At 41.8% G+C, this 25,640-nt stretch overlaps 2 protein-coding genes across 2 annotated transcripts in view; one reads left to right on the forward strand and one right to left on the reverse strand.

Annotated features, from left to right (window-relative positions):
* Positions 1-7,175: 7,175 nt before the first annotated feature.
* Positions 7,176-25,640, forward strand: part of STPG1 (sperm tail PG-rich repeat containing 1) — a 209,719-nt gene continuing 191,254 nt past the window's right edge. Inside the window, exon 1 of the mRNA XM_081335301.1 lies at positions 7,176-7,280. The gene's annotated coding sequence lies outside the window, so the exon portion shown is untranslated. The remainder of the gene's footprint in view (positions 7,281-25,640) is intronic.
* Positions 21,223-25,640, reverse strand: part of CLIC4 (chloride intracellular channel 4) — a 55,810-nt gene continuing 51,392 nt past the window's right edge. Inside the window, exons 5-6 of the mRNA XM_081335303.1 lie at positions 24,502-24,683; positions 21,223-23,769 (exon numbers count right to left, since the gene is read on the reverse strand). Of these exons, the coding sequence (XP_081191429.1) occupies positions 23,608-23,769; positions 24,502-24,683 (344 nt within the window). The 3' untranslated portion in view covers positions 21,223-23,607. The remainder of the gene's footprint in view (positions 23,770-24,501; positions 24,684-25,640) is intronic.

A 25,640-nucleotide genomic window follows, 5' to 3' on the forward strand; every position in this document is an offset into this window, starting at 1 on the left:
GGCTTACAAGCTTAGCAGTAGCCTTCATTCTATGTATATGCCTGCTTATTAGGGCTTTCACACACACCCCCAAGCGGCATCATTACAAAGTCAGCTTATTGCCCCCAACAATCTGGGTCCTCATTTTACCTACCTTGGAAGGATGGAAGGCTGAGTCAACCTTGAGCCTGGTGGGACTCGAACCTGCACTAATTGCAGGCAGCTGGTGTTACTTAAGGAGGCATTAGCCCACTGCTCCACCAAGGCTCTTAGTTTTTTTAGTTCAGTTGCAATAAAATGGAGAATTGGGCTTCCCCTCCCCTCACCCCCCCCCCACACACACAAACACACAAGTGAGTACAAAGGCAGGGAGGCAGTTGCTCGGCATTCATTTTGCACATTCCTGGTCATTTGGATAAGTTGGGGGCAAGAAATGAGTCAATTCAGAAAGGATGTTCAGCAAGGTGCAGGCATGTTGGGGAACACATGTGTGTCTGAGTGGATCTGCCCTCTGTTTTGTAACTTGGTTCATGCCCTGCAATCTAATCTAAACCAATTCAGCTTCATCCCTGCCGTAGACCAGTCTTGGGGCCAGCTGTCCATTTTGCCTGATTCTAACTAGTAATATATTGCATTATTTTAGCGTAAGAATTCAGCCAATCACTTCTAGAGCAGTTTTGCTTTTGGATTTAACAACTATAGTGGTTCACTTAACAACTGTGGCAGGAAAGGTTGTAAAATGGGTCAAAGCTCTCCTAACAACTATCTCACTTAGCAACAGAAATTTTGGCTCAACTGAGGTCGTAAGTCAAGGACTACCTCTCTCTCCTTCTCACTCTCTCTCTCTCTCTCCTATCTATCTATCTATCTATCTATCTATCTATCTATCTATCTATCTATCTATCATCATCTATCATCTATCATCTATCATCTATCATCTATATCTATATCTATATCTATATCTATATCTATATCTATATCTATATCTATATCTATATCTATCTATCATTTATCTGTATCTATATCTCTATCAGGGACGCGGCGGCTCAGTGGGTTAGGACACTGAGATTGTCGATCAGAAGGTCGGCAGTTTGGTGGGTCGAATCCCGAGTGCCGCGTAACAGAGTGAGCGCCTGTTACTCGTCCCAGCTTCTGCCAACCTAGCAGTTCGAAAGCACGTAAAAATGCAAGTAGAAAAATAGGGACCACTACGGTGGGAAGGTAACAGCGTTCCGTGCGCCTTTGGCGTCTAGTCATGCCGGCCACATGACCACTGAGACGTCCTCGGACAAACGCTGGCTCTTTGGCTTTGAAACGGAGATGAGCACCGGCCCCTAGAGTCGGAAACGACTAGCACGCATGTGCGGGGGAACCTTTACCTTTACCTTTACATATCTCTATCAAGGGACACAGTGGCTCAGTGGGTTATACGACGCTGAGCTTGTCGATCAGAAGGTTGGCAGTTTGGGGGGGGTCGAATCCCAAGTTCCGCGTAACAGAGTGAGCACCTGTTATTCATCCCAGCTTCTGCCAACCTAGCAGTTCGAAAGCACATAAAAATGCAAGTAGAAAAATAGGGACCACTACGGTGGGAAGGTAACAGCGTTCCATGCGCCTTTGGCGTCTACTCATGCCGGCCACATGACCACGGAGACGTCCTCAGACAAGCGCTGGCTCTTTGGCTTTGAAACGGAGATGAGCACCGGCCCCTAGAGTCGGAAACGACTAGCACGCATGTGCGGGAGAACCTTTACCTTTATATCTCTATCATCGGTCTGTCATCTATCTTTATAGCATCTCAATTCCCATCATCTCATCTGGACAGACAAAAAAAGAAAAAACCCAAAACAAAATATAGTACAGAGTGATTGACACTAATTAGAGGTTCTACCCAATGAAATTATTGCAGTTGGCCAATACTAGCTCATAATCTATCATGATTAACAAGGCTATGCTTTAATTAAGCCAATGGAAGGTTTACAAAGCAATGAACAAAGCATTTGTATTTCCAAGAACTCTTCAACAATCTAAATAATTGAATAACCAGAAGAAGAAAGGGCTGGGCTGGGGTGGGGTGTGGAGGGAAGAAAAGTGTGTTTAAACTCTGTTGGCATCAGATTACAACATAGCCCAGGTCACACAGCATATTTAGCTGGGTCAGCTACAACTCAAATAAACCAACCAGTAAAGGAAGGGAGATACGTGGACAATTTGGTTTGGGGTTTATTACCATTTCAGGCTGCTTTGTGGTGGCCACTGTGACTCACCTAAATCAAGCCAGGACTTTTCTGGTGTTTTGGGCCCTTGGGATTTTCTGTGGCTGCCATTATGGTGATAGAACAAACCACTAGTTCCTTCCCACCAACAAAGGAGACCACTGAAAACCCGTCCTCCAGGTTTCGGGTGGTGTGCACCTTGCAAAGATGAAGGAGAGTCACATTCATCAGGTACTGCTCTACAAATGACTCAGAAGAGATCTAATTTTGCAGACTTTAGTTGACACCTGCTAGCCAAGGCCACAAGCTTCTCCAGCAGTTTGTTGACAAGCAGTCCTTCTGGGGTGAATCAGTGCCCTACTGAATGTTTTGTAACAAATAAGTAAGTAGGTAAATAGGTTTATTGAGATAACCACAGGCTGTAATGTGGACAGAATGAATGTTCTAACAAAGCCCACAAATCAGCAGAAAATGACCCTTAGTCTTTATCCAAGGTCCAGGTGCTAGGACAACCTTAAATCTGTTTTGCTTTCTTGTGTTAGAAGGAGTCATCATTCAGTTATCCATAATGAAAAAAATGGACCGGATATATATTATTTATTATTTATTCTGTGTTTTTTATATTTTTATGATTATTCTATGTTCTAATATATTAATACATTGGTTTGCTTGGAGCTCAAAAACGTTGGGTGAAAGAAAGCACCTTGGCTTACTTGTAAGCCACAATTTGTGACTTAACAAGCAAAGTGGATCCAATCAACTCTAGTCAATTCAATACACAGTGGTGATGAGAACTGGCGGGTTTTCATGAAGGAATGATCATGATCCTTAGTTATGGTGTCTTTATGTAGGGTTTATTGAAAAAAGCAACAGGACTAAAAAAAAACTTAGTTTGAGTCAGGCAGAAATTCTCCATAAAAATCTCCCCTCTTGGAAAGAGTAAAAGACTAACCTGAATAAGATCAAGATGGCTGCAACCATAGAACTGATGCGCTGCCTTTTTCTTTTTTTGGTGCTGTAAAAAAAGCAAGGGTGCCAGTTGTGTATTTGTGGCCCCCATCTTGACCTTTCTGACTGCAGATATCTGTGTTCATAATCAACCTGCTGCACAATGAAAAATCAGAGCAGATTTTGCTTGAGTTGGTAGAAAAGAATCCTTTCTTTTTTTTTCTTTCTTTCTTTCTTTCTTTCTTCTTTCTTTCTTTCTTTCTTTCTTTCTTTCTTTCTTTCTTTCTTTCTTTCTCTTTCTTTCTTTCTTTCTCTCTTTCTTTCTTTCTTTCTTTCTTTCTTTCTTTCTCTTTCTTTTTTCTCTTTCTTTCTTTCTCTCTTCCTTTCTTCCTTTCTTCCTTCCTTCCTTCTTTCCTTTTTCTTGCTTCTTATAAAAAAATTCTTACTAAAAAAAAGCTTTTCACTCATTCCAACCAGGCACCTGGGCTGCAAAATCCAGAAGCATCTCAAGTGCCACAGAATATAATAGAAAAACCTGCCTGGTGGCCGCCATCTAGTGGTTCTCTCCTCATTTGCCACCTGGCCTGGCCAGTCTGTTTCTGGTGCAACTTGGGAAAACATATTTGTGTCGTGGCTGACCTAAGCCAGCTCCAGGTTTCACAACCCTAAACCCTTGAGGCTTGTGCGCCTCAAAATACTACAAGAATTATTTGGGTCAGAGGCTCTGATGGATGTTTTTAATATAACTCCCTTGGCAAGGTTCGTCCAAGTACAGATTTTGCAACACTTAGCATTAATCGTTGGTGGCACAGGGACAGAATGTTAATTTGAGCCCCCACCCCACTGCACCCCTTCCTTCTTACACCACCTGGTGTGGTTTTTTTGGGGAGGGGTTCTTTTGCCATTTTGGGTCAGCTGATGACAACGCACCAATAAGTAGGGAAAAGCAAAGCAAATAAAAGGTTTGGGAGTGCATTTGTATTGATACAGTTTCCTGCTTTGAGTGTTATCTTGCGATCCATTGGCTCATTTAACATACCCAACTATACTCCTTGGGCTTTGATATGGGGGTTTTGATAGAGGGGCTACCTCCCCTCCCAGGTCCCCCTATTGAGGTCCTTTTCCTGTGGCTTTAAAAAAAAGTCTTGATCAGTGTTTTAACATTTAACAATGCTTGACATTTGATGCCTGTGCTTTAAGGATTAGCGCACCCTGCCTTATTATAAACACTCCGCTGGCTTATTGCATTTTTGTCAGCAGATGACACGCAGAGTTCTTTGTGCCTCCACAGGATATAGGTTTTTTTAAAAAAAAAAATCAATACAGCAGCCAGAAGCATGCTTTGAAGCTCTGCCCATCAAGAGGCGGTGTTTCAATCAGAACTCTTGCCTTTTTTTACCTGCAGACACCCCGTCTTCCCATTTTCTCTCCCAACAATCTCCCTGTAAGAGTGACTCAGATAAGAGCAAAATTCATCCAATAAATGTTGTAATTCAGGGATGGAATGATTGTGAAACCCTATTCAATGCGAGTGTCAAGGATGAAACTTTGCCAGTTATGTGCCTCTGCATTTCAACTTGCCTTTCGAGTAAGGGGGGGGGGAAAGTGTTACTTTTGAGTGGGTTAGATGGAAAAATGAAACTTCTATGATTCCGCTGAAGAGCCTGAAACCTTTTCAAGGACACCAGAACAGCTGCGGATTTGAAGCAGATGGTTCCCATAACAAAGTGGACTTCCTTATATGGGCTACATAAGACATTGGGGGTTTGGCTGGGAAAGTTATTGTTTAAGTCTATGATTTGGTGTTGGAACCTCAGAGTTAGTTTTGCTTCGACATTACCATGCATTGTATTCAATAAACAGTAAGGGTTTTCAGAAATGGAATGAACCCGGAGCTTTATTTGCATTCTCGAGCTGGATATTGAATAGAATAGAGCTGGAAGGGACCTTGGAGGTCTTCTAGTCCAGCCTCTATACCATCCATACCAACCTATAACATCTCAGACAAGTGACTTCTTAAAAACCTCCAGTGATGGAGCACCCATGATTTCTGGAGGCAAGCTGTTCCACTGGTTAATTATCTATCCTCACTGTTAGAAAGTTTCTCCTTAATTCCAGGTTGCTTCTCTCTTTGGTCAGTTTCCATCCATTGTTTCTCGTCCTGCTGTCTGGGGCTTTGGAGAATAGCTTGACCCCTTCTTTGTGGCAGCCTTACAGACACTGTAACACTGCTATCATGTCTACCCTCTTTCTTCTTTTCTTTAGACTAGCCAAACCCAAGTCCTACAGCCATTCTTCCTATGTTTTAGTCTCCAGGCCTTGGATCATCTTAATTGCTCTTCTCTGAACTTTTTCCAAGGTCTCAACGTCTTTTTTGTAGTATAGTGGCCAAAATTAGCTGCAGTATTCCAGGTGTGGTCTCACTAGGGTTTCATAAAGCGCCTTACTAGGGTTTTACAAAGTTTTATAAAGTTTTTTTTTTATTGACAGTGGGTAGTCCTCAACTTACAGCCATTTGTTTAGCAACCTTTCAAAAGTTATAACCGTACTATTACAACCTCCCCACAGTCATGATCAAAATTCAGGTGCAACCACAACCAGCATATTTTTATGATGATTGCAGCAACCTGGGATCACCTTCCCGGCTGCTTCTGATGAGCAAAATCAGCTGGGAAAGCTGGATTCACCTAAGCATGGGTAGGCAACCTTGGCTCTTTTATGACTCGTGGACTTCAACTCCCAGAATTCCTGAGCCAACATGGCTCAGCTTGGAAACCTCTCCCTTTTTCCTCAGCATGGCTGGCTCAGGAATTCCAGGAGTTATAAAAGAGCCAAGGTTGCCTGGCTCAGGAATTCTGGGAGTTGAAGTCCACGAGTCATAAAAGAGCCAAGGTTGCCTACCTCTGACCTAATGGCTGCAGTGCTTCAACACCACAAACATGACCAAAAAAAATGTGAAATTGGGTGTGATTCACTTAACATCCACCTTGCTCAGTCATGGAAATTCTGGTGCCAATTATGGTCGTACATTAAGGACTACAGGTAGTCCTCATCTTACAACTGTTCATTTAGTGACTGTTCAAAGTTACAACAGCACTGGAAAAAGTGACGTATGACCGTTTTTCATGCTTTCGACCATTGCAGCATCCACAGGGTCACATGATCACAATGCAGAGGCTTGACAACTGCCTCACATTTATGACGGTCGCAGTGTCCCAGGGTCAAGTGATCCCCTTTTGCGACCTTCTGACAACAAAGTCAATGGGGAAACCAGATTCACTCAACAACCGTGTTACCAACTTCACAACTCCAAAGATTCACTTAACAACTGTGGCAAGAAAGATCATAAAATGGAGCAAAACTCATTTAAGAAACATCTCGCTTAAGAATATAAGTTTGGGGCTCAATTTTGGTCGTAGGTCGAGGACTACCTGTATATATGTATGCAACGAGGAGAAGCCTGCATCTGACTCTCTGCAAGCTGGCTGTCCTGCAACTGGTCCAAACTTGTCTCTTTGAATGCCTTTGGGCTCTGGACGATGAAAGAGGTTCCCATGGCGGAGATCTTAACTGCAAAAGCCCAAACGAAGCGTCAATGGGCATATCACTTTCTTTGAGTAGCCCCTACTGGGAAAGGCTTGGTGAGGCAAGAAAGCTGGGTGCTGAATGCAGGAGAAGCAGTTTAAAAGTCGTCTCCTGCTGGTCATGCCAGATTTGCAAGGCACCCTGGAGTCATTCTGGGTCCCAGCAAACACTCACAAATGGGTTGAACAACCAGAGTAAGAACAGGCTCCTGCAGTGTTTCTCAATCTTGGCAATAGCACTTAGCAATAGCACTTGGACTTATATACCGCTTCACAGTGGGGCAAATCTTTATTTCCTGTTTTCAGCCTTATCTCAAAGGCCATCGAACAGGCTGTAGTCACACCGGACCGTTCATATATTTGTGTAAATTACTAACAAAGAATTTAGGGAGGCTGATATGCATTTCGGACTCATTAGCCTTCATCAGTCAGTCATACGGACCTTGGTGGAGCAGTGGGCTAATGCCTCCTTAAGTAACACCAGCTGCCTGCAATTAGTGCAGGTTCGCATCCCACCAGGCTCAAGGTTGACTCAGCCTTCCATCCTTCCGAGGTAGGTAAAATGAGGACCCAGATTGTTGGGGGCAATTAAGCTGACTTTGTAATAATGCCGCTTGGGGTGTGTGTGAAAGCCCTAATAAGCAGGCATATACATAGAATGAAGGCTACTGCTAAGTTTGTAAAGCCGCCCTGAGTCTTCGGAGAAGGGCGGGATATAAATGGAATTAAATAAAAAATACCCTTCTGAGATTCGAACCTGGGCTGCTTGCACGTTAGGCAGTGTTTTTACTTCTTGAGCCACAGGTTCTCTCTCGCTTTGTTAGCTTTTTGCAAGGGGAGAAATATGTGTCATATGTTAACTGATGAAGGCTAATGAGTCCGAAATGCATATCAGCCTCCCTAAATTCTTTGTTAGTAATTTACACAAATATATGAACTGTCCGGTGTGACTACAGCCTGTTCGATGGCCTTTGAGATAAGGCTGAAAACAGGAAATAAAGATTTGCCCCATGTTTGGGGCCTAGCAAGGTAATCTAAGACTTAACATATGACATATATATATATATATATATATGTTTTCGTAGATTCTCGCGGGTGTCTGTATGTGTAGATCTAGAGTCTCGGGTTTCTTCCCGCGTTCCTTTCATCTTCAGAAAGTTGTGGCGACGTTTCGACGAAATCCCATCCGTCATCATCAGGCCGGAGTGTTCCTCCTGCTGCTTCCAGGAGCAATGCGTGGTCTGGCTGTTCCTTTCCTTCCAACTGCCGGTGGGGCTGTGTTCTGACTGGGTGGAGGCGTGGCTGCTTTCTGATTGGGTGGGGGTGTCCTCCGATTGGGTGGAGGCGTGGTTGTCTTCTGATTGAGTGGAGGCGTGGCTGTCTTCTGATTGGGTGGATGCGTGGTTGTCTTCTGATTGGTTGGAGGTGTGGCTGTCTTCTGATTGGGTGGGGTGTGTTCTGAATGGGTGGGGTTTTTTGTTGTGTTGTAATATCCTGAGTGTTGTGATTTGGTGTCCTGAGGAGTGGGCTGTGTAGTGGCCTCCAGAGCTTTGGTTTGGCTCCGAGTTCGAGGACCTGCTATGTATCTCTGGTATGGGTCAGTCAGGTTCGTGTGTGCGTTCTTCTGCTTGGGTGATGGCACTTTTGCTTGACTTGTTCTGTCTTCTGTGTGGGGGAGTTTTTGTTCTGGGTGTGGATGAGTCTTGCTGGGGCTGGTGGCATTTGGGGTTGTTTGTTGGTTTTTTAAATCCTTGTTTGCTGAAATTCGTTTCTCTATCAATGCTGGTTTCCAAATGTCATGTAGGCGGGAGGTGTCGTCTCGCTTGTTCATACTGTCTGGGTGTTTTTCTATTTCAATGGCTTCTCTGATTATTCTGCTATTGAGATGTTCTATTTTGGCGATTGTTTTTGTACCTTCAAAATTGATGTTGTGTCCCGTAGTGTTTATGTGTTGTACTAGTGAAGATGTGTGATCTTTCTTCTGTACTGAGTTCTTATGTTCTTCTACACGTACCTCTATTCTTCTGTTAGTCTGTCCGATGTATGTTGCTGGACAGGAGGCGCATGGGATTTGGTATATGCCCTGGTTTTCCAGTTCTATTTTGTCTTTGGGATTTCTCAGGATGGTTGATATCTTTCTGTCAGTGTTAAATGCGGTTTTGATGTTATGTTTGCGTAGTACTTTACTGATTTTGTCGGTTGTTCCTTTTATGTAGGGCAAGATGGCTCGTCCGTTGTTCTGTTCTTCTTCTTGGATGTTTTTCTGTTTCGGAGTCCCCTGCTGAATCATATTGGTGATTTTGTTTTTTTGGAACTTGTTTGCTGTCAATATGTCTGTCAGGATGTGTAGTTCTGTTTGTATATGTGTTTTATCTGCAAGGCGTCTGGTTCTTGTTATTAGTGTTTTGGCTACTGAATTTATTTGTGCTGGGTGATGATGTGATTGCGCATTGAGGTAACGGTTGGTGTGCGTTTTCTTTCGGTAGACTGTGTGTCCTAGGGTGCCGTTTTGTTTTTTGTATATAAGTACATCCAGGAAAGGTAACTGGTTGTTTGTTTCAATCTCCATGGTGAATTTTATTTTGGGATGTAGGCTGTTCAGGTGTGTTAGGAAGTTTTCTAGCTCCTTTCTTCCGTGGGGCCAGATCACGAAGGTGTCATCCACATATCTGAGCCACAGTTTTGGTTTGTTTGTAGTCTTTTCCAGAGCGTTAGTTTCAAATTCTTCCATGAAAAGGTTGGCGATAACTGGTGATAGAGGGGATCCCATTGGTGCGCCTTCTATTTGTTTGTATCTCTGGCCTCTGTGTATGAAGTATGTGTTTGATAAGCAGTGTTCTGCTAGTTCTATAATATGGTTTGGTGGTTGGTATTTGCTTCTTATTGTTGATAGAGCTTCTTGGACTGGCACCTGGGTGAATAGTGATACCACATCGAAGCTGACTAGCAAGTCTTTTTGGTCTATCTGTAGATTTTTCACTAATTCTATAAAGTGGTATGAGTTTTGGACATATGAAGCTGCCATTTCTGCTTGAGGTTGTAGTTGTTTTGCTAGGTATTTAGCTAAGTTTTGTAGTGGTGAGCCTATAGAACTTACTATGGGTCTTAGTGGGATTCCATCTTTGTGTATTTTGGGGAGGCCATATAGTTTTGGGCATCTGGATGACTTCTCCCTGGGAATGATTGTTTGTTGGATTTCTTGGCTTATAGAAGTTGATTTTATCTTTTTCTTGGTGGTCTTTTCTAGATAGGTTGTGGGATCTGTATATATAGGTTTGTATGTAGTTTCTTTGAGTAAGTTGGACAGTTTCTCTTCATAGTCTGATGTGTCCATTACCACTGTAGCATTGCCTTTATCTGCTGGTAGTATGATTATGCTGTTGTCTTTTCTTAGGTTTTGCAATGCTACTTGTTCTTCTTTTGTTAGGTTGCTTTTGGGTGGTTTGCTTGTGCATAGGATGTGGGTGACTTCATGTCTGACTTGGTCTGCTTCATCTGCATTGAGTTTAGTTAAGCTGGTTTCAACTCCACATATGATGGTTTCTGTGGGAATTTTCTTTGGTGCAACAGCGAAGTTGAAACCTTTTGCTAGGACGTTTGTTTCTGCTGTTGTTAGTCTTCTGTGGGAGATGTTATGCACTACTTGTTGTAGATGTTGTTGTGATGTGGTTGTTTGGTTGTTGTAGTTCTCTAATTGTTTGAGTTTCTTTGAATGTCTGTTGTTTTTATAGATGGTCTCTGTTTCTGCTCTCCAAACCGCCAGTTGTTTCACTTTGTCCCATAGTATCGGGTGAATAATGTTGCTGAGTTTGAGATGTAATGTTAGTAGGTCCTTGTTTGTTTGGTCTAATTGAAATCTTTTATTGTGGAGTTCATTTCTTAGTAATGCCATTTCTGTTCTTCTTAGAATGCGTTTGGTTGAAGTGGTATTGATGTGGAATTTCAATTTGAAACAATTTGGTCTTATATTTTGGTCTCGACATTGGCATAGGAAAGGTATGTCACTTAGTATTCTTGCTCTTCGTACTTCTGACTTTTCGTAAGTCCTGGTTAGTTGGTAGATGTCCTCCCCGTAGAGGTTTGATATTTGTTTTCGTAGATTCTCGCGGGTGTCTGTATGTGTAGATCTAGAGTCTCGGGTTTCTTCCCGCGTTCCTTTCATCTTCAGAAAGTTGTGGCGACGTTTCGACGAAATCCCATCCGTCATCATCAGGCCGGAGTGTTCCTCCTGCTGCTTCCAGGAGCAATGCGTGGTCTGGCTGTTCCTTTCCTTCCAACTGCCGGTGGGGCTGTGTTCTGACTGGGTGGAGGCGTGGCTGCTTTCTGATTGGGTGGGGGTGTCCTCCGATTGGGTGGAGGCGTGGTTGTCTTCTGATTGAGTGGAGGCGTGGCTGTCTTCTGATTGGGTGGATGCGTGGTTGTCTTCTGATTGGTTGGAGGTGTGGCTGTCTTCTGATTGGGTGGGGTGTGTTCTGAATGGGTGGGGTTTTTTGTTGTGTTGTAATATCCTGAGTGTTGTGATTTGGTGTCCTGAGGAGTGGGCTGTGTAGTGGCCTCCAGAGCTTTGGTTTGGCTCCGAGTTCGAGGACCTGCTATGTATCTCTGGTATGGGTCAGTCAGGTTCGTGTGTGCGTTCTTCTGCTTGGGTGATGGCACTTTTGCTTGACTTGTTCTGTCTTCTGTGTGGGGGAGTTTTTGTTCTGGGTGTGGATGAGTCTTGCTGGGGCTGGTGGCATTTGGGGTTGTTTGTTGGTTTTTTAAATCCTTGTTTGCTGAAATTCGTTTCTCTATCAATGCTGGTTTCCAAATGTCATGTAGGCGGGAGGTGTCGTCTCGCTTGTTCATACTGTCTGGGTGTTTTTCTATTTCAATGGCTTCTCTGATTATTCTGCTATTGAGATGTTCTATTTTGGCGATTGTTTACAACACAACAAAAAACCCCACCCATTCAGAACACACCCCACCCAATCAGAAGACAGCCACACCTCCAACCAATCAGAAGACAACCACGCATCCACCCAATCAGAAGACAGCCACGCCTCCACTCAATCAGAAGACAACCACGCCTCCACCCAATCGGAGGACACCCCCACCCAATCAGAAAGCAGCCACGCCTCCACCCAGTCAGAACACAGCCCCACCGGCAGTTGGAAGGAAAGGAACAGCCAGACCACGCATTGCTCCTGGAAGCAGCAGGAGGAACACTCCGGCCTGATGATGACGGATGGGATTTCGTCGAAACGTCGCCACAACTTTCTGAAGATGAAAGGAACGCGGGAAGAAACCCGAGACTCTAGATCTACGAAAACATATATATATATATATATATATATATTTGCTCTTCTACCACCTGTATAGTTCTCTATCTCTTTTTATCAATCTATTTTTCTTTTTGACAACTTGTGTTTGCTTATTTTTTATCTTTTTATTTTTTTAAAAAAATGGTGAAGTTATATTAAAATAAAGGCAATACAGATGATGGAAAAATAAAACACAGAGCATCTTGGGCCTCATCCATAATTTCTTCTAAACCAGCATTCTCTTTCTCTGATTACAAGTGGAGAGGCGATAAGTAAGATAAGGGAGATGCATCCTCTTCACTGCATGTTACTAGACACCCTCAAGCATGATAGCAATAGCAATGGCACTTAGATTTAGAAACCGCTTCACAGTGCTTTTGCAGCCTCTCTGAGCGGTTTACAGAGTCAGCCTATTACCCCTAACAATCTGGGTCCTCATTTTACCCACCTCGGAAGGATGGAAGGCTGAGTCAACCTTGAGTCAGTGAGAATCAAACTGCCAAACTGCAGGCAGCCGGCAGTTGACAAAAGTAGCCTGCAGTACAGTGCTGCATTCTAACCACTGTGCCACCAGGGCTCTTCAACTCCCAGAATGCTTCAGCCAGCTTGCTGACTGGAGAATTCTGGGAGTGATAAGTCCACACATCTTCAATTTGCCAAGCTTGAGAAACATTGGGCAGTGTGCTGCAGCTGCCAAAAAAGCCAACACAGTGCTAGGCTGCATTAACAGAGGAATAGAATCAAGATCACGTGAAGTATTAATACCACTTTACAAGGCCTTGGTAAGGCCACACCTGGAATACTGCATCCAGTTTTGGTCACCACGATATAAAAAAGATGTTGAGACTCTAGAAAGAGTCCAGAGAAGAGCAACAAAAATGATTAGGGGACTGGAGACTAAAACATATAAGGAACGGCTGCTGGAATTGGGTATGTCTAGTTTAATGAAGAGAAGGACAAGGGGGCACATGATAGCAGTCTTCCAATATCTCGGGCTGCCACAAAGAGGAGGGAGTCAACTATTCTCCAAAGCGCCCAAAGGCAGGACAAGAAGCAACGGATAGAAACTAATCAAGGAGAGAAGCAACATAGAACTAAGGAGAAACTTCTTGACAGTCAGAACAATTAACCAGTGGAACAACCTGCCTTCAGAAGCTGTGAATGCTCCAACACTGGAAGTTTTTAAGAAGAGACTGGACAGCCATTTGTCCGAAATGGTAGAGCACAAATTGGAAATGTTGCCCACCATCTCTGTTTCAGGATACCCCTTAATGCATTTTATATTATATTTATTTCTTCCACATGAGCTACGGAGGACCTGGCGGGTTCCGAAGCATTCTTGTCAGTAAACGTGACAAAGAAAGTCTCTGTCAGACTGATGTTCTTTTGCTAGTCTGATACAAGTAGTCCTCAACTTACAACAGTTTAGCGATCGTTTGAAGTTACAATGGCGCTGGAAAAAGTGACTTACGACTGCTTTTCACACTTACAACTGTTGCAGCATCCCCATGGTCATGTGATTAAAATTCAGAGGCCTGACAACTGACGCATATTTATGACGGTGGCAGTGTCCCGGGGTGATGTGATAAGCTTTTGCGAATATCTGACAAGCCAAATTAATGGGGAAGCCAGATTCATTTAACAACTGTGTTACTAACAACTGCAGCAATTCACTTAACAACCATTGCAAGACAGGCCCTAAAATGGGACAAAATTCACTTAGCAGCCGTCTCACTGACCAACAGAAATTTCCGACTCAATTGTGGTCATAAGTCAAGGACTCCCAGTAGATTCTATCACTCTAGCAAAACTACAAAACTGCAGTAGTAACAAGGTTAGGTTTTAACCCTCCTGTACTATGTTTGAAAACTGCCTGGAGTTGTATACAATCATTTCATAGTTGTTTGTATACAGTCATTTCAATTGCAAATAAATATTTTAGAAGAGGAACAGAAAAGAGGGTAAACCAATCACAGCGCTTTGATCCAATAGTCTGCCTCTATTGTATCTCCATATAAGGTAATGAGTTTTGCGTCATTCCTCTAGAATAGAGACTGGAGCCCAGTAGTCTGAGCAGAGAATGTAAAATGTAAAAATAGGTCTGCTTCCTTGTATGAATTTTAAGTGGTCATCTGTGAATTCACTTGCAGAGAGGCCCATGTGGAACTCTGCAGGGCAGCAATTCTCAGTCTTAGCAAATGTAAAATGATTTATGATTGTATCTTATGGTTTTCAATTTATGATTTATTGCTTCATTGCTTGTATCTACACTGAGAGCTTATGCATCAGAGACAAATTTCTTGTGTGTCCAATCACACTTAGCCAATAAAGACTAGACTAGACTAGACTAGACTAGACTAGACTAGACTAGGATAGGATAGGATAGGATAGGATAGGATAGGATAGGATAGGATAGGATAGGATAGGATAGGATATAAATTAGACTAGAGAACAGAAGAATAGAATAGAATAGAATAGAATAGAATAGAATAGAATAGAATAGAATAGAATAGAATAGAATAGAATAGAATAGAATAGAATAGAATAGAATAGAATAGAATAGAATAGAATAGAATAGAATAGAATAGAATAGAATAGAATAGAATAGAATAGAATAGAATATATGGAATGGAGAATGGAATGGAATGGAATGGAATAGAAAATATGGAATGGAGAATGGAGAATGGAATGGAATGGAATGGAATGGAATGGAATAGAATAGAATAGAAAATATGGAATGGAGAATGGAATGGAATGGAATGGAATGGAATGGAATGGAATAGAATAGAATAGAATAGAATAGAATAGAATAGAATAGAATAGAATAGAATAGAATAGAATAGAATAGAATAGAATAGAATAGAATAGAATAGAATAGAATAGAATAGAATAGAATAGAATAGAATAGAATAGAATAGAAGACTAAACTAGACTAGAGGATAGGATAGGATAGGATAGGATAGGATAGGATAGGATAGGATAGGATAGGATAGGATAGGATAGGATAGGATAGGATAGGATATAAACTAGACTAGAGAACAGCATAGAACAGAACAGAACAGAATAGAATAGAATAGAATAGAATAGAATAGAATAGAATAGAATAGAATAGAATAGAATAGAATAGAATAGAATAGAATAGAATAGAATAGAATAGAATAGAATAGGAATAGAATAGGAATAGAATAGGAATAGGAATAGCTGTTCTTTTCCAGAAATCCAGTCTAAATAATTGAATGAACATACACTAGTGATCCCACATGCCATTATTGGTGCTAGTGAGGATTGGACTTTGGCCAGCTCATAGTGATGTTTGCTACTAATCACTTGGACAGATACTAGGAGACCACTTCTTTGTAATGTCAGAACGGTCAGACTAAACTGTGCCTACCACCCTCCCTTGTTCCTGGAGGGTCTTTCTCAATCCCCACTTTTGCAGGCGAGGAACACTGTGATGTGACCCTAGGAGATACCCAGTGATTTGGTGTGGGTAAGCGAGAATTATGGTAACCCTATAAAATGATCAATAGACTCGCAATAAGAAACTCATGTGCTTTCAAAGCAAATAAGCAGCCCCTAAATGGTCTCTGTGAGGAAACACTGAAGTTCAAGATGCAGCTTCAAGAATGGTGCTGATGGCCCTGTTATGCTGTATAACAGCATAACAGTACGTTATTTCTGTTTCTAATCTGAAACACTGGCAGCCTTTGATCAAGATCTGAGTGGCACCACTATTGTACACACTATTGTATGAAGCTTTGAACCCTATCCAGGACGTAATCAATTTTATACAACCGTATTGAAGGAAAAGTCCTCAGCTCTAGCCTCCAGGGCCTGTCTAATGGAGCCAAGCCAGGCGTGGTGATAAAAAGCAGTAGAAGGCAAAGTCACACTGATGTTAACTTAAGCATATGATTGAGACCTAATTGTTTCTTGCCTGGGAAAATCTGCAGCTTCCTTTTGAAAAAAGATCTGCCTTTTATAATAAATGTAATAAGAATGATGGTATCTTCTCCTGCAATGAAATAAAATAAATAAATCATAGTATTTTGCCATGTGGTTAACACAGAGGAAGAGAACTCCTGACCGGTGCACCTTCTTAACAGGATCAGAAACCAGCTGATGAGTTTAGGGCCCCAGGAGCAAACGTTAATCTGAGTAGACAATAACAGGTTGGACTGAAATAGCACTGGGAGATGCCAAGATCTGAATCTGAGTCTTCTGCAAGTAAAAGATGGAAAGCAAATGCCTACGAAACCTAGAATTTAGGAGACCCTGGGGATTTTACTCCGCTAGTCCTTGCTGACTATATGGGGTGGTGTTCTGCTTAAAGGCCATTGAGCCAGCACTGTCTGAAGACATTTTCATGGTCATGTGGCCAGCATGATGTCAGCTGTCAGCTTCCCACCGAAGTGGTACCTATTTATCTACTCACATTTGCATGCTTCTGAACTGCTGGGTTGGCAGGAGCTGGGGCGAGGACGGGCACTCATCTCGTCACGTGGTACTGAGGGTCTGGAACCCAGGCTCCTGGCTTTCCTGCCAACAAGCCCAGCATCTTAACAGCTGAGCCATCGCACTGCCCTCCATGATCAGTAGGTGAAATTAACTAATAATAGTTTTGGGAATTTGTTACTTAGCTTTGTTATATGCTGCCCGGAATAGGCTTATTTGGTGACATGGATGGTTACATAAATTGGGAAAAAGTAAACCAACCTTTGCTTCCCTGATTAACATCCTCAGCAGTCCACACAGAAAACATCCTCTGCTGCTGATCCTGATCTGTTTTATTCCCAAACTATGATTCAACCTCTTCTTTGGCTAAATTAGATCGCTACTAAATCTAGCTTAATCTTAAGTAGACCAGCCTTTCTAATCCTGAGTGCTCTCCTAGCGTGAGGTCTCTACTCCTAAACATCACTACCCAGCCAGCATGGCCATTGCTAAGAATTCTGGGAGTTGAAGTCCACACATCTGGGAACTTTCCTGGGCTGGGAAACATTGAGCTGACTTGAGCAGCAGAGATTGTTGTTCCAACTTATGCCTTATTTAATGTATGCATACAATTTTATACAGGCACTCATAGATCAGCTCAGATTATTCCACCCCGAATAATGCACACGCCAGAAATATACAAAATAGACAACTGAAATACTAATACTAAAAACAATAAGAAGATGCTCAAGGTTTAAATAAGGTGCTGTAACACTGAGCTGTATCCTCCTCACAACTGTAACATCCCCATTAAGGAAGACAGTGAAGGTGAAGACTGACACCTACAGGACAAAAGCTTTAACACCCATCGCATTGTCTGGTCCCTTAGATGCTCCATTGGATGGTTAGTAGCGACAACCACTGATTTATGATCCTGTCCATAAAAGTTATTATGAAATGATTTGAAACCACATTAAATAAAATAATTGGGATTCATGCATAGCAAACAGAGAAGAGTCTTCTGTGTACCCATTCCTGGGAGGCTGAGGTTATATAATGCATCTCTATATAACTCATTGCTCTGCATTCTTCCAAATAATTCTCATAAGTATTAATGATCTCCCACGTATTGGGGAATCAAGATCATTTCCTTCTCTATCAAATTGGGACAGATTAGCCCCACAGGCAGATAAATAGCCATTTTTAAGCCAACTGACATAAGAAAAATCCCCATGTTTTACCAGTGTTAATTAGTCACTGCACATACACACAAACCAACATGTTGGAAACCATATCCATCCTCCCAAATCTAAGCACCTCTCAAGAAAACAGCCAAAAGCATCATTAAGTGAAAAATATATTTTATTTTTTAAAACAATAGCTGCCAGCAGTTCGCCAGTATATCTCTAAAAAGATATTCCAGAAAAAGTGAAAAGAAGCATCTTACAATAAGTCATATGGATTACCAGGTATCTCTCAAAAGCTAAATAAATATCATGCCCATTCCATGAAGTTTAAAATGTGGGATTTCCCCCCGCCCCAATATACTTTCTTGATTTGGATAATAATCTTTTCAGATATAGCCAAAAGACAAGAAATTTGGCTTTAACTAGGAAACTGGCTTCCTAAGAGATAAATCTTCCTCCTTTAATCACAGTTCAAAGAAACAAGATATTAGTGTTCAGCATTAACAGTTGATTTAGCACTGCAAACAAACAAAAGAATTAAACGGAAGCCAGATTTTAAGAGAAAGGCAGAATGTCTGTGTACAAGACTAATTTTAACTACTACATGCCCCCCCAGTACATATATAATCGTATACATGTAGCACCAAGGCATAAAGCATTGATTTTTTAAAAGGAACAGTAACAGCTCAATTCCTTTGGTGACCTATTTCCAATATTCCATATTCCCTCCCATGCAAACCACCTTTTTTTTAATGTCTACCACACATAACCAGAACACATACAAACAAACTGCACTCCATTCCAATTTAAGTTCTCACAGAAATGGCGAAATCAACAAGGGGTGTGTCTGGAGGACATACTGGTTTTGTCTAAATAAAAAATGAAATATTGCAAGGGCTTCACAACTTTGGCAAGGAAATTCAACACGTTCCTGTTATATAAAATGCTGTTGGCTGAACTGACAATGTATTTTTTTTTAGAAAGCACAACTTAGGCACGTTGAAAGTTTTTACTGCAACTTTAGTGACGTCTGAGTATATCAGCAATACTTTCTCAGCCAGCAAAATGTCGCTGTCATCTTCAAGACAACAGTTCCCAGCTACCGGTAGTAGCTCAGGGACAACTTTAGGTGAGGGTCCTACATGCAACTGTTGTGAGGATAAAGAGGGGGGGGGGAACCTTTAAAAATGCCTAAAGTATTGCAAGATTGGCCTTCTTGCTCAAAATCCTGTAAGTCTTAAGGTGAATTACTCAACATCCCACAAAATTTTAAGCAGGAACAACTAAATCATGTGAAATTTGGCAGCTAGTAACATTTCAGCCTTTTGAATTCCAGAGTCCTACTGACACTCTAGGGGAGTTGGAGAGCCTTGGTAGCCATAGACGCCATATTGCTAACTCTTTGACGCATGTGGTTCAACTTCAAGAAAAGAGTGATGGTGTCGCTCTTTCCTTGCACACTAATCTTCGCCGCGACCCCTAGATTGACTTCTGGGTAAGCCATATTTTCATGAGTTGGAAGCACACGGGATTGCATAGGGAATTTTCCAAAGCATTGCGCCTCATTGGCTACATCTATGAGCTGCCATTAGCAATCTTTTTATGGTACCCAAACGTGTGTCAGTTTCATCTACTTTCTGTTGGGTATTTTCACCTTTAATCAACATTCATGCACTGAACTCTAAAGTGCACATTCGCAGGCTTCAGAATGAACTGTAAAGGGTGGTCCTAAAACATGCTTGGGGCATCTGCTTCGGGCCTTAGGTGAAATAGAGATGGTCAGATCAAGCAAAGTGCAAAAACGGATACAGGTTTACATATGGACTGCAGTGATGCTCCTTACTACTTCTCTAGTTAGGAAACTTCTCCAATCCAGCGGGGGCTGTTCTGGCTTGCATTGTCTAATTTTGAGCAGAATTTCAATAGGTTTCTCTTCCATGCTGCCTGAGAACTCTGGGAGTTGAAGTCCAGACATCTTCAAGCTGCCAAGGCTGAGAAACACTGACGGAGGATCTGAAAACTACAGGTAGTCCCTCGACTTACAAGAGTTCATTTAGTGACCATTCAATGTTACAACGGCACTGAAAAATGTGACTTATGACCATTTTTCAGAGTTATGACCTTTGCAGCATCTTCATGACCACATGATCAAAATTCAGATGTTGGGCAACTGGTTCCTATTTATGATCGTTGCTCTGTCCCAGGGTCACATGATCCCCTTTTGTGACCTTCCGACAAGCAATCAACGGGGGAGCCAGATTCACTTTACAACTGGGTTACTAACTTATCAACTGCAGTGATTCGCTTAAGAACTGTGGCAGGAAAGGTTGTAAAATGAGGCAAAACTCAACAAATGCCTCACTTAACAACAGAAATGTTTAGCTCCATTGTGGTCATGTCAAGGACTACCTGTATTCCAGAATTAATGACAATGGGGCAATTCTATGAACCCCCAGGCCTAGACCCTCAGCTCACGTAAAACAGGCCCAAGGAAATGCTCTTTAACAGATGTATGAATAACATCACTTGGAGTAGCAGCCAAGTCAACCCCTGGGTCCTCTCACCTTATCTCAGATAAGGCTGCTTATCTGAAAAAACTACACCAGTCCATTTCTGCTATTTTATTTAAATGGAGCTCCTTACTCTGGTCTATTTTCTACTCCACCCTACCCCATGCCATTCTCAATTTGTTTAGGAATTTTTTTTGCTGTGCTCCATGTGGCCCCACACCCAAATAATCACACGTGCACCCCGATGTGTGGGGGCCACAGACCTATCTACACTTAGCAGATGCATCGCTATTGGTAGGAGTTGCTTTACTCTGGTTTACCAAATCAGGCCAAGGACAGGATCTGGCAAAGGGTCCCATGAACACCTCGGTTCAGGCTGAGGAAAACATTCGTGACCTGTTCAGGAGTAGCAGAGAAGGGAGAGAAAAGGGGCTTGCTGGCCCCACTGTGCAGCATCTTCAAAATGCAAGCAGGATTCTCTTCCGGCATACAGGTGCATCGAAATACATTTGGTCTCAGAGACGCTTCTATGCCACTGAATTTTCAGTTTACCAAGGAAGAGAAACTGGGGCAAGTATTATTCCTTCTGCATTTGCCGCCATGACCACTTAAGAACCCAGGCCAGATTATATGATGCAGTTCTACATTTTTGTTATCTTTTTATGGAATGTGAAGTAGGCCATCGAAGTCAACTGAATCCAAGGCCAGTGTCTTTGCTTTAGCCTGCGTCTCTGAAATTTAAGTGGGAAAGTTTAAAATGGTAACTCTTTTCCTTTAGGATTTCTGCCACACTGCACAATTATTTGTGGGGGACACATTCTGTGAGCTTGTCAGCTCCAAACAGGTTTTGGCAATACTGGACATTTTAGGACAGGGGTCTTCAAACTTGGCCCTTTGATGACTTGTGGACTTCAACTCCCAGAATTCCTCAGCCAGCGTGCCTGGCTGAGGAATTCTGGGAATTGAAGTGCACAAGTCATAAAAGGGCCAATTTTGAAGACTTCTGTTTTAGGAGGTGTCAGGAGACCCAGCAACATAGAAAACATATAACGCATATAAATCTATTCATGACTAAATTTTTTCATTAATATAAAAAATGCCAGGTGATATAAGACTTGCTGCCTAGGGAAAAAAACAATCTTTGAAAAATCTCTTATAGTCAAGGGCCTTACACAAGAGGTGCTCTGTTTCTCTTCTATGTGCCCAAGTTACACAAAATAAATTAAAATGTTTTCCTATATTTCTGTGCGAGTTTCCTCAAAAGTAAATGGTAATAAATTCAGTGGGGCTTGTGCTCTGCAAATTGGTCAGCAAAAGCTTAAAATGAAGGATACTCCCTTGCAAACAATAAGATAATTTGCATTTCAAGGAAAAAGATATACACATCAATGTAAAAATTACCAATTTTAAAAAAATAAATCCCACATAAGTAAGACTGTTTTGGAGCGTATTATTCATAGCATTTGAAGAAAATGGGAAAAACATTCCGTGCCTCAAGCACTGGCCTTTTAAATGGAAGAAAATCAAATTTATTGGGCTTTTTTTGGTCTTTTGAAATTAAATTACAGCATGATTCCTTGATGCTGTTGTAAGTGGAAAAAACACGACTGACCTTTTTATATATTGTGATTGCAGCACGAAAAATGATGGATCAGGTAAAGAGGTAAGGAGTTGCTCTCTTCTCTTTCTCTTATTTTTCTAACTTTTTTCCCTATATTTTTAATCTTATAATGAAACTTAATAGCATTTATGAAAAAAAATATATACAGAGGTAGGAGACAGATAAATCCCAATGCAAGACCGTAATAAAAAGGCGGGAAAAGGCACTTGGCTTGCTTCACAGGAAGAATCACAGTGAGAGAACTATGCAGGTTGTCTTGTTAAAGCAAATAAACCAATTTTTAAAGAACACTTGCCTGAAAATTAAAAACAGTAGAACTTAGCAAGATTCTGACCTTAGCAAAACATGAAGGAAGCACCTCAGCCATTAAGCTACTGTATTTTTGTGGAGATCTGCACAAGGGAATCTGTTCAAGGGAATCAAGATAACTACCACAATCAAACAATCAAAGCCTTACCCCTTTGTCAATCTGCATCAGAATACATTTATAAAAGGGGGTGGTTTGAATCAGGCTTGTGGTCGCCACCTTGATTTTTCTGATCACCCTTCCTATGGACACCCTTATCTACTTCTAGTCAGCATAGCTTTGACTATTACTTAAGGAATGAATTCTGCATTCTGACAAGTTCCTAATTGCCCTAAAAAGAAATCACTTGCTATTAAAGCTTGGGAATTTGTTTCATTATTCATAGGGATACCAAGCTTCTAAAGAAGACTACCAGATTCTAAGCTGATCATCCAGAGCAGAGTTTTTCAAACTTGGCAACTTTTAAGACAGGTAGACTTCAACTCCCAGAATGCTGGGAGTTGAAGTCCAACCCATCTTAAAAGTTGCCATGTTTGAGAAACAACTAATCCGGAATCAAAACAAAACAGTGGACTTGTGTGAGAATGTATACAGTGAACATGCATTTCCCATTCACCTTCCTCCTCCTCACCAGACCCACTTTGAGTGGGCATCAGCCCTGGTGTTCGACCTTGTTCCAAAATGTTGTCAAGCTGATGGACAAATGTACTAACCCTAATCCTAACCCAAAACTTGCCCAAGAGTTCTGCAAGCAACTTTGAAAGAGCTTTTGGTGCAGGCAGACCAACAGTATAGCTTTTTAAAAAGAAAAGAAAAGAAAAGAAAAGAAAGCTTCTTTTCCAAATGCAATATGATGCTCATCCCTTTAAACCAACTAAAGAAACCCAGGTTCAATCTGAGATACAAAGGAGAGTTTATGAAGATAATACTATCAAGGCATCAAGCCTTCCCTAGACAGGATTGCCATAGCTATGGGTGGGGAGTTGTAAGCCCCTGCACATAAAATGATACTTTAGATAAGGGCAGACAGCACCAGCTTCCCCACTAAGACGGTGTGCATGTGTGTGTGGGTTTAACATGCAAATAGTGTTCAATTATGAATACACCTCTGTTGGGGGAACTCCAGGACAAAGCTTCATTACTGGGTTTCTGTCAATATGAACCGGCTCTGGTACTAACCTGAATCCAGAACCCATTTACTAGGATAGAAAATCCTGGACCACTTAACTTTGGGAAGGGGTGGGGGCAGATTCCAGAATGGCTATACAGTCCTATTAATGGCTGCAGTTGCGCTTTTACAGGAGGCGAAACAAACAAGCCGTGTAATATAAATTTGCATTTAACAAAAGAGAGAAAGACAAATGACAGTACCTGGTTTGCCCAGTGTAGCACTTGAATTAACTGCAAGATACATGCAAAGTAAATGGCTATCTTAAAAGACAAAAAAGAAAAAAGTGGGGGGGGGGAGAGCAGTCTGTTAAAAAAAGCTTTTCCTTATACACGTGAAACGCCGCTTTTTTTTTAAGTGAGTCTTTTAGCTACGTCGCTGTAGGCGATTTCAATCTCTTTGTCTCCAGGACAGGTGTTGGTGAATTCATCACGGCTATAGGCGTTCTTCAGGTATCTCCAGATGCCCATCATAGACTTGGGAATATCAAAGTTGCGATACTTTTTGGCCACAATCTAGGAGCAAAGAAAGAACTGGGTTTCAGTAAGGCATTTTGGAGAAACTTGAGGCCTGAGAAAGAACTGTCTAAATGGAGCTTCTCCGAAACCAACCGACACAGCATTTAATTCACTGGATTTCCTGCAGAAAGCCTCCCCAGAAAAATACCGATGCGCACCTTAGCAACTTTTAAGATGGGTGGACTTCAACTCCCAGAATTCCCCAGCCAGGGAAATTCTAGGAGTTGAAGTCCTCACATCCTAAAGTTACCAAGTTTGAAAAAAATGCTGATTTAAATAAATACGATGCTATCTGTTACAGGAACCTCTTTTAACTTCCACCCAGTTCAGTATTCATCCTGCAAATTCTAAATTAGCCCACAACACAAGGGCTTCAGAAAACGGCGAGAGTTTAAATTGGTTTTCGGATTCATACATTTAGCTGAAAGTCCAGCATTAAATCCCCAAAGGTGCTTTTCTAAGGGCAACTGGGCTTCTTCCTTGGTTATTTTCCATGAAAACGTTTCGCTTCTCATCCAAGGAGCTTCTTCAGTTCCGAACTGAGCCTTTTGAATGTTGCTTCAGTTTTGAACATTTTCAAGGAAAATTACCAAGAAAGTCCGGCTGCCTTTTGAAAAGCACCTTTGGGACAACCATGACTTGGATAATTGGGAATCTCCACAGATATTTACTCGAGCATGAAATCTGTATGTAGGCTTCTCTCAGTTCTTGTGTCAAAATTCCACCTACTTTGACGATATGTAGCTTGGGTAACAGGTTGCAGTCTGCCAGCGTCATCTCGTTCCCATCCAGGAATTTGCGCGTAGAGGCAGGGATGTCCTCCATGCTGTTCTCGTCAATCTCATCGGGGAGGGGACTAAGCAAGTACTCATCCAGCTTCTGCAGAGTCTTCAAAAGACCCCTTTCTAAGGCTGTAGGGTAAAAAGCAACAGGGGAAGGGGAAAACAATAGTGCAGAATTAGACCATCCCTCTTGACTTCTCTCTAGAGCAGTGTTTTTCAGCCTTGGCAGCTTTGAGATGTGTGGACTTCAACTCCCAGGATTCCCCAGCCAGCAGGGTAGCCAATGGATGGAGAAAGTGCCTCCTGGGAAGAGTTCAAAGTTCACCTTAATGATTTCTACTGCCTTTTACCACTGCAGTTTACTGGGTTGTTAATTATTTCTTTTGGTATTTTTGTTCATTTGTATTTATTTATTGGATTTCCACGCCGCTCATCTAATGGAGGTAGTTCTCGACTTAACAGTTCCTTTAGTGACGATTCAAAGTTACAACAGCACTGAAAAAAGTACTTTGTGACCATTTTTCACACTTATGACCCTGTCAACCAAAATCAGTGGGGAAAGACAGATTCACTTTACAAGTTTTGGAAGGAACAAGGTCTGTACAGAGTAAAAATTAGGCTATTAAGTCTCTTGGCTTTTATTTTATTTTATTTTTTGCCAAAATCTCCACCACTGCTCTGGACTGGTTCTTCCAGAAGAACACCACCAGAGGGCGCTCTTGTTCAACCCAACTTCTCTTCTTGCAGAAACCTGGGCTAATAACAGAGGGTTCCTTCTCCCATTTCAGATAGTGCTGATAGATCCGGAGACTTATTTACATAAACCTGCAGTTACAGAAGCAAAGTGCCTCTAGGAATTCCCAACTGCCGCCCTTGGTTTTGGTTTTCCGCTGTTTTGTTTGCTTTTGGGGAGCAGAGCACACTTGGTTGATCCTGTAAGGCAAATGTGCTCTCTCTTAATTTAAGAATTTATGTCCTTCAAACCTATGGAACCTACAATTGTTCGCAAGAGGTTCAAAAGGAGGCCACGAATAGTTATTTGCATGGCAAGCAGCATATACTTAATACAGAATAAAAGAGTTGGAA

This window comes from Vipera berus (assembly GCF_964194415.1).
Source record: "Vipera berus genome assembly, chromosome: 9".
Taxonomy (NCBI): Eukaryota; Metazoa; Chordata; class Lepidosauria; order Squamata; family Viperidae; genus Vipera; species Vipera berus.